Source organism: Falco punctatus (genome assembly GCF_963210335.1).
Source record: "Falco punctatus genome assembly, chromosome: 14".
Lineage (NCBI taxonomy): Eukaryota > Metazoa > Chordata > Aves > Falconiformes > Falconidae > Falco > Falco punctatus.
The window spans coordinates 17,857,357-17,867,440 of NC_137594.1; the positions used below are offsets into that span (position 1 = coordinate 17,857,357).

General features: G+C 36.7%; 1 protein-coding gene across 5 annotated transcripts in view; it reads right to left on the reverse strand.

Annotated features, from left to right (window-relative positions):
- TOX3 (TOX high mobility group box family member 3) overlaps window positions 1-10,084 on the reverse strand; it is a 489,533-nt gene that overhangs the window by 428,324 nt on the left and 51,125 nt on the right. For 4 of the 5 annotated variants that reach the window (XR_013923633.1, XR_013923634.1, XM_080364727.1 and 1 more), the window contains exons 2-3: window positions 9,825-9,890; window positions 5,630-5,884 (exon numbers count right to left, since the gene is read on the reverse strand). Coding sequence is in view for 3 of the 5 variants with exons in the window: in XM_080364727.1 (XP_080220853.1) it covers window positions 5,630-5,884; window positions 9,825-9,890 (321 nt within the window). In the remaining 2 variants the exon portion in view is untranslated. The remainder of the gene's footprint in view (window positions 1-5,629; window positions 5,885-9,824; window positions 9,891-10,084) is intronic. The other variant, XM_080364728.1, reaches the window with a different exon arrangement.

Genomic DNA, 10,084 nt, shown 5'->3' on the forward strand with positions numbered 1-10,084 from the left:
AGAAATAAGAAAACTCTGAAAATAATCTCTCTTTCTAGCACGACTAGTTGCTACTCCTATAAATGAATAATTATAACCTTCCAGAATTACTTGTATGTTTTGTATTAAAGATGACAATAAACATGTTCATAACAATAACAAGGGCTTGTTTTAATAGACCGTTCCAGGCGTTAAACACATTAATGACCCATGAAATAACAGTTTCATCTGCAACACATTAAACAATGTTGTTATAACATTGTATTAATTGAAAACCTACTACATTCTCTCTAGATAGATTAAAGACTGGGTATTAAAAGAGAGATTTACAAATAAATTTCTTTGTAAAGGAAAATTAAACATATAAATTAGAGAGATGCAGTCAGGTGAGTAGTGAATTAACCGTCTTTCGCAAATTTTAAAGCAACTTTTCCAGCTTTCATTCTTGCAACCTTCTGTTAATCTAATCATTTAAAGTTAATTAGTATTTTGGGAATTTAAATTACTAAAAAAAATGTAGACCTTTAAGTAAAAGGCACCACTGTTCTGAAACATTAATATTTCTGTTGAATGCAGCCTTTAATAAGCTCAAATTTGTAACTCAGCTCTCTAAAGCCACATCAAGCCATTTATTTCAGAAGTCTCTTCTTGAAATAAAAGCAATAGTCACCATCACGCCTTTGAGCACAATGCCACTCCTAAGTAGTAATGTAATTAAAGATGAGCATATTCCACTATGAATTAGCCTTATCTGCATAGAATCCTGAATGCAGTAACAGCACTGTAACAATTATAAAATATAAACAGGCTCAAATCTTCATCAAATAGGAAACACATTTCCTCTAGGGGCATAAGTAATATAGGGAGCAATATATGTAAAATTATCAGTCTGTTTTTGTAACATCTGTACTTTTTTGAATAAAAGAAAAAATCAGACTGAAAAGAGACAATTATTTTACTGTCTGTTTCTTAGATATCAGAAAGAGAATTTTGAAATTCATCAAAGCTAACCTTCTGTTATGTACAACAGGCTAAGCTGAAAAGAATGTTAACAAGTTCAATTTTCATTCAATCAGCACTACTGCTCTCTGAAATGTTTCATTGCAGGAAAGAAATAAAAATAATCTATATGGTAATTATGAGGATGAATCCCCCAGTAACTTTCAGCTACATGAAAGGTCAGTTCTATTCAAGATATTTTATCAGTCCCCTGCACATACTCCTGTCCTGTCATTTTAAATCTGAACAGCATTTTATTTTCCCATTTACAGCTACCTGCAGAATTAAGTACTTAAGCCAAATAAGAAAAAAAAAAAAGAAAAAAAAAAAAAAAAAAAAGAAACGTTGAATGCTGGCAAAGGCTATAATAGCATGGAGATAAATCGTTCAGCTGCTCTCTCTCAAGCCTCTGGGGCTGCAGATTTTTCTTCTCCTGGTGCACTGTGGGTATTCAAAACTTGTTCAACATGATTTCATTTCATTTCAGGCACTGCCTGAGAAAACTAAATTACAGAATCAATCATACAGAAGGTCAGAGTGAGACTTCATTACAAGTATTGCATGCTTGCATGAATATCTTTCATTTATGACTGACCCAATATGTCACAATAGCTGTCTAGTAAAAATAATCCACTTTCTGAAATTGATGTACTACTGATGTCAATGCTACTCAGCAGGCTGGGCAGATTAGAGAGAGGTGTTAAAAAAAGGAACCCTCAGGAGCACAAGTTGTAGTTTTATAGAATTGCCACAGTTTGCAGATTAAAATAATTTTTCTATGGGCAGCTCAACAGAAAAGAGAGCATTAATATAAAATATTGGGGGCTGATTTTTAATGAGGATACCGCTGTTGATTTCTACTTATTTACATTCAAGTATTTATGGGGATAATATTTGCATCATGTAAATCCATGTGTTCTTTGAAGTCAAATGTACATCAACACTCCATTTTTCAGTGACTCATTTCTGAACATCAGGATTTTATTTGCATATTATAAAATCTTAAAATTACTCTAACTGCCTCCATTTTCTCTCCTCTTTTTGCTGCTGTTGTCTGTTTTTGAATGGAGACAAATGTGTTTAAGCAAGATGAATGTGTTGTGTTTGTTGCCAATAATAATGAAGTTAATCAGCATAGTGGCAAATTGTCACTCTTTCCATAGTATGTATATCTTAATAGTATGACTAATTGTTAACTCATCAATATGATCTTTTAATAATTGCTAGGCCACACTTATGCTGAGAATAAATATCTTTCTTGCACCGTGAATGATTTTTTCACTATAATAATATACAAAGAACATGTTAAAAAGAGAATTATTCCTTTTGGGTTTTTTTGTGGGTTTTGGGTATTTTGTTTGGTGGGAGGGTTTTTTGGCCTTCCTGTGGGAAATATGTGAGATCCTTGCAGAAGTATTACGAGGTAGCTAGCCAACTCCATACCCTAAGGGAGACATAGGAAAACCTTGACATAACCTATTTTTAACCATGCCTCCAGCGATTCTGCATTCAAGTTTATAGGTGAACATGTCAGGTAGTACATAGAAAAAAGCCAAAGACACACAGTATTAATCATAATTCTGTCCAAGCCCATTTCATTTTTTCAACATTTGTGATTTAAAATCTCATGACATTTCTTCAAGGTGAAATTCTTCTACTGGACTTTTCAACAGAGTAGGACTACATTCATCCAAATTAAATATTGCTTACAGTAAAGCTCTCTAATGCTTCACAAGATAACCAATAAACTCAACGCAGTTCATATTAAAAGAATTTAAGTTTGTATTCAGCTAAAGAAGCTTTAGTGATTAGCAATACACTATTAATAAAGCCTTTAAATAAGACTATCCTTGTATCGCTGGATAAGAACATTGTTCTGTAAGTGTATACGAACATCATAATTATTTTACAACCCCATCTTTAGTTCTTTCAGATATAGTAAATTCAATTGACCATGAAATGAAATTTCATAGTCAAAATGCCTCCTTTACATTTTTTTATTGCTGCAATAAAGTTTTTATAGCTCCAAGGCAAGGTAATTCATGAAACGTCTAATTTAAAGATGAATTCTAATATTATTAATAAATATTTACCAGTTTAATAAAGTGCACGTTTTTCACATAAAATATGATAGAATGTTTTCATTTTCTATTTTTGAAATACAGATTAACTGCTGGAAAATTTGAGTACTAGAGAGCTATGTGAGTTAGGGGAAACCTACGCAAGGACCCTCTGTTAATGTTTTTTGACTTCCTGAAGCTACCCAGCATTTATGAGTGGAAGAGAACAAGGCTACTGAGTAAAAATACAATGGCAGGGGCCGCTCCATCTCACGGTATAAAACAAATCAAGCAGCTGTGAGGAAGAGTGACACACGAACCTCCCTGTGTGGCTCCCCTCTATCAAATCACACTATTCCTCATCAATTCTCTGCAGCAAAACTACACACAAGTTCCCAGCCCACAGCTCTGAGCTGGCAATCACCCTAGAAAATACCACTGGACTACTGGGATAAGAAGTCACGAGTTTCTCTAGATCTTCTCTTTGGCCTATACGGGAAGAAATTCTTACCACCAAAGTCAGTGTAAAAGATGCCATTAATTTCTACATTGCACAGTCCAGAAAAAAAGGAAAAGATGTAATGCCTCTCATCCAGAGCAAGAAGAGGTGAGAGAAGAGGTATCTAACCAGGATGCCTCTTCTGGCTGGCACTGCTAGGGTGGCAGCATCATCAAAGAATCACATTTGGTGAAAGGATGCAAAATTAAAAGACAAAACTGGGCTAGGTTACAAACTGCTTGATAACACTGAGGGGATTGTCACACATGTAACACAACACTGATCCAGCCTATATGTACACACTCCATTACTTTAGTTTTGGGACACAACATTCCTGGCTCTTACTTTTTTTTTTAACTCTGATCTTTCTTTAATATTCACCCAACGTGTCCACTGCATACAAAATCCCATGCAAAATGGGATCCGAAAAGAAGTACCATATCCTCCAAGGCTTCTTTTTAGGCAGTGTCAGCTTTGTATCTATGGAATTACTGAATTCTGTACCTCCTCAGTAGTGAGCAGTTTGTGCTTAATTCTGTATTAGTGCTAGCTACACTTTGTGACCTCCAAGGTATATTAAAATTTGCAACAAAGCCAGGAGCCTGCAGAATTCATATTTGCTGCATGTTGATTTGTAAATCTTTAATTAATTTTCACTTGCCAGAATAATAAAAAAGAAAAAAAAAAGATTTATATGAAATCATAACATGACAACACGATGACCTTTATTACTGTCCTGCAGTAAATCTCCATTTTCACTACACCAAGTTTAGAAAAAGCTCCAATATAAAACAGCTAATCAGGAAAAAATAGTCAGCGTAAAAAATCTGTTCAAGCTAAACATTCACTCTGTCTTCAATATGCAATACAGAAACTAATTCTAATTGTAACCACTGAGTTTAAAATGCTAAGTATGATAAACTGACTCACAGCTGTGTCTCATCACTGCGAGTATGAACATTACTGCACAAATCTTTGAGAAACCCAAGCAGGGAGATCCCCCAAAGCTGAAAGGGAAACACAACATGAAAGCGGAAACTGCACTGTATAGCCTCCCACCAAGATCACAGCCACACAGCCTGTATGGATTCTGGAGAAGACTCCGTAAGGCCTTGGCTTTGATTGTTCTAATTAACAGGAATGATCACTGGAATTAGCCTAACTGTCGCCGGCACTCAGCCCTTCCCCACGTCCTGATCATCCCTCCCCTTTCCAGAGGGCTCAGAAATAGCCCAACCTGCCCCAGCCTCTATGGTCAACAACAGCAATGGACAGAACAAAGTTTTCTTATTGCCTGGTATTTCTGAGCATTTGTCAAGGTAATACATCCCTGTCGCTTCTATTATGAGTTTAATTTAAAATAAATAAATAAATAAATTACCACTTATAAAGATTTAGCCCATAGAATATACAGAATATAGGGAAATACGTGGTTTTTTTACTGCTGGCATACTGTTTCTGGCACTTTTTCTGAGCTACTCTCAACCCTGCACTTCCAAAATACCCTGATGGCTTTCACATGTGGGTCCAAGAGTTGAAATACACACAAGCAATTTCTTCTCAGTGCTGTCGTTCACCCTAGCCAACACAATGGTCTTTCAACTCTTGGTGCCAGTGTCAACTGTGCAACACATTTTTGAACTTCAGCAGCACTTGGGATGCAGATGCTGCCAATGGACATGGGCTTCCAAGTCCATTCCCAAAATTAAAAATCTTTGTTTATAAAGCCTGTCTGCTTCTTCACAAGAGATCTGTTAACAGACCGCATAACATTGCACCGTACATTAACAGCCATGTTTATCTTCCCGAATCCACCAATACCAAACCCTTCACCATTTGCCAACTGCCTAAGGAAACTGAATAATAGCAGATCATTGTTTGCTGTGTAACACTGACAACACGTGTCATCATTCATACAGAATACATCTGCACACAACACAGAACATTAGCAAATGCTTAGTCAGGCTACAACACCAAGAAATCATACAGACCTTCTGAGAGGTCAATTAAAACTAGAGATGACACAAATCTACATTACTCTGCTTTGACAGACAGTATTAGGCAACAGAATCACACAAAGAACCGGACCTACCATATGCAGTCCATTGCTGTGGATGACACCGTCTTGCTCCACGAGATTTCGGGATATTGTAATAGAGGGAAGATCCAAGCTCTGGGGGGGAAACTGAGGTGTAAATTCATTTCCTTGTACAGGCAGCTGGTCACCAAGGCCCTGAAAGGGCAGCAGTATATCTGCCATCCCCAGTGCAGGGTCTGACTCGGGCGGGGGGGTAATGGGTGGGATTTCGAACTCCTCGTCCCCAAGGCTTGGCGTATGGAACGTCTGCTAGAAAAGGACAGGACAAGGCAAACCACGTTAGGGCACACCGCTCTCGGCAACGACCTCCGGACCCGAGGTCCAAACCTTGTTTTGTTCCCAAATGCAAACTCTATATGCTGAAGAGGTTTGTGGATCATTCTGATTAAAGATTTAAGTCTCATTATCATATGGTTTTAATGGAGTATCAGTATTAACAGTTTTTTAATGTGTACTTAATTAGCAACATCTGTCTGTTGTTAGTCTGAATATCAGCTACATTGGATTTGGCTGTATAACAAATTGCCAGTTTATTGATATGTTCGTAAAAGAGCACAAACAGCTTACATTACTCTCATGCTTCATAAAATACTGACAATTTTGTAACGCGTGCACACACCCCCCCATTAATTCAGCACTGACCATTTCACATCTTTTGTTTCCTTTTTATCCACTAATAAACATGAAATATAGTAATTCTGGTCTTCATTTCTTTTCGTTTCCATCCCAAAAGTACAATGCACCCTTTTAAACAAGGCTTGTAATTTGGAGGAGAGACACGTATGAAAGAGTGAGGGTGATTACAGCAGCTTCCAGTGCTTTCTGAAGCAAGCCAGCTTTGTTTGAACAGTAGGTTTGTTATGAACTAAACACCTGTTAAGATGCCTTGAGCAAAAACATTTACTGCCAGTTATCTTCAGGGTTTGTGCGTGTTTGTACGTGTGCATGTGCCTGTCAAAGATAATCTTTATTCAAGTAGAGTCTGTATCTGGCTTCAACATTGCTGACTTTTCTTTGGGAAACAAATGAGCTATGCTTATTCAAATTTCTTGCGAGTTAAATGAACTTTCATATATTATTTCAGGTCCACTGCTACTTAATAATAGAAATTCAGTGCTTGAAATTAGGCCATTTTAAAGGTACCCAAATCAGAACTGTCTTGATCAAATTGGGCAGTTGGCAATCCTAAAATAGGCACTCTTGTCTTGTTCTGGACATGCAAGGCTGCTCTGAGATTTGTTTGTTTGCATTAGTTCAGGATTCGAGTTGGGGGCTGGGGGGGGGGGGGGGGATTGTTTTATGTATTATTTACATTGTTTGAAAGAGTGACTTAATGCCAGTTAATTTAAAAATGATAAGTTCAGTGAAAGATCTCATTAACTGCTGCAAATTGTCATCCTTCAAACTGTTAATGATGATATAAATTAATAACCGCTTGAGAGAAGATGGAAACTGAAACACAAGAAAAACCTTTGCTTGCATATAGAACCTGTCAGCTGTCATTATTGGTCTCACACCAGAAATGATGAGGTCCCAGATTGCTGCAGTCTGCAGCACCCTCCGAGTCTGCCGAAACCCTCCCTATCTCGCTCCAACTGCAAGACTCTAACTTAATTCTGGATGGGAAAGCTGGGCCTGGATTAGGGAGACGTTTGACTTCCCCACTGCTATATTACAAAAGGTGTGAATTTTTCTTCCTGTGGACCCTGTAGTTCACAAACACAAAGGATGGATTGGCCAGGAGAAGTGGTTGGCTAATGAACGTAACCCTATGGCTGCATTTGCAGTTATTTTGGCACTAATGTGGTCTAGTAACAGATGCAACTGTAATTTGTGACTCATTTGCTACCCCATTACTGCTTAATGAAATCTAACATATCACATTAACAATACGGATAAACACTCATTCTTGATATGTGGCATTTGGCTGTTTTCATTACCACTGTAATTAACACTTGAAATATTATTTCAATAAATATTTAAGGTGCTTTAAAATGGGTCATAGTAATCATGACATAGAGACAGAAAACATAAAGCAAACGTGTGGTTTCTAAGCCTGAATGTGCTCTAGGATTACACTCTTAAGGCATTATTTACCGGAATAAAATGGGCTTCTAGTTTAGCAGCGCTCAGGCCCAAAATCACAGCGAGAAAGCTGCATTCATGTTAATGTAAAAACACTGTAATTAAATACATTGTAATGCAGTAATTGTAAAGTTAGGTTCACGCTTTAATGCGAACGCTAACACTTAATCATATTTTTATTCCTTGTTCAAACAAAAGGGTTCACTGAAATCAGTATTATTATAGTACATTTGAACCTCTCTTTACTTGACATATTCATGAGATAGTAGTAATTATAAGAACTGGATCTTTTTTTCCCCATCTAACAGAATAACTCTAGGACAGCTGTATAAATATATAACACAGCTAGATAATAATACAATATTTTACTTAGAAAAGTAGCATTTGTCTTCATACTTATAGCTTGCTACAAAAGGGAGAGTAAACTGATGAAAACCTTCACATTTTTTTAAATGTGAATTTAATTCTCACAATATAACTTATCCAAACATGTATATATCTTTTTGTAAAAACATATAAGGGACCTAAGACTGAAGATAAAATAGATGTAATCTAAGAAGAAAGCAAGCCCCAGAGTGAAGTAGTCTTAAATCCAAATCACTGGGCTATTCAGTCTGTAAAAAGAGCCTGAATACTATGCAATTTGGGATTGCAGAAAGGTGCTGTTATGACCAAAAGATGGTATAACGTTTGTGGGATTTATATTAACAATCACATTTTTCAAAGTTATAAATATTTGAAAAGTTAATATCTTACACATTTAAAAAAAAAATGTGTGCATGTTTAAATGCCATCTGTACTGAAATGTTTAAAACATTTGTTCCTTTTGATAAAAATGCAAATCTGGAGAACTGTTGTATCAACATATAACAGCCAATGTCTGACACGGTGAATTATCACAGCTGGAATTAAATTGTCTCTGAACAGCTGCTGGCAGCAGAGCTTTCATCAATGTTTGATTCAAATGTAGGAAAGAAATTCTACAGAAAGAAACATCATGTTGTCATTACAGATGGGGTTTGTGTTCATTATCACAAATAACACTGGAGCTAGTGCCAAACAATATTCCCTTATCTAAGCAGTCTTGCTGGGTAAAAAGAGATGGTGACCACTGTATAAATGATTTATAAAATACGACTCTTAATTCTAACCTTCATATTTATTGTTATACCTTTCTGCCTATTTTCTCTGAGATGGCTTTTTTTTTTTTTTTTTTAAAGTGCACAAGAACATCTGCGACTGCATCACCACTTACAACATGTACAATCAAGGCTGCCCAGTTTTCTAACCTTTCCTCGTGTTGGGAAGATCATTTATGGCATGCGCCCTATATAAACCGTCAGGTTTTGTTCTCCGTATTGCTATGCACGTGACTAGGCGGTGCATCTTACACTTTCCATCCTTCCCTTTGGAATAAAGGTTTTTAGCGCTGTGGGGTTTTAGCAATAAGTGTTTGTGCCTGGAGCTGGGGTTGGTATTAGCATGCTGACAGTCTGTTAACTGGCTGTATGGCAGGGCCACTGTAACAAACACACGGTGACGGTAGCTGCCATACTTTCCTCCTGTTTCCATTCTCAGAGGCAGGGATCAAGTACACCAGGCTCCGCAGCCCAGCCAGCCTCCACCAGCTCGGCCATGGGTTTGTTCTTGATCCTGGTCAGAAGTTTCCTTCATGCAACACATACACCTCCTGCAACAAAGCTGGTTTTTGTTTTCTAGCTTACATGAGTATTAAGAACCCAAATTAAAACGTTTATATCTATAACAGAAATTAGTGTATTGGCTAGTAACGACTATTACTAAGCTTGCTTTCAAAATGTACACCTACTGTGCCTTTTATTTGTTTCCTTCTGTTTATAATTTTTTTCATACATAAAGCAGATTTGTTTCTATTGACATGCTATGTAAGTAACAGCCTTATGGACAGCTAAATTGACTAGTAATGGAGAGCTGTCAGGTTATTTTCTTTCTCATTAAAGTCTTTATTTTGTGCTCCATAAAACACACAGAAATTCGGCACTTCACTCTTCATCCATTCAAAGTCTGTTAAATTATCACAGCAAACAGCAGAACATGAGCATAGATAAAAAAGAAAAACATCTACCTCATTTGCAGCAAGAAACGCATTATTTGCCTCTGCCATGTTCATGTAGTTGTTATTGTTTCCAAACTGAAAGAAAAATAAATATTTGGATTTTAATGTATGCCACAACAAACTTTTCTTTACCCCCTCACTGGCATAGAAAAAGTTGAAAAAACCCTAACAAAAACAAAACAACAAACAGATAAGATGTAACTTTGCAGATGTCCTTTGAAGTCAGTACTAGACTGGAGTCAACATTATTATTATTACTATTGTTGTTA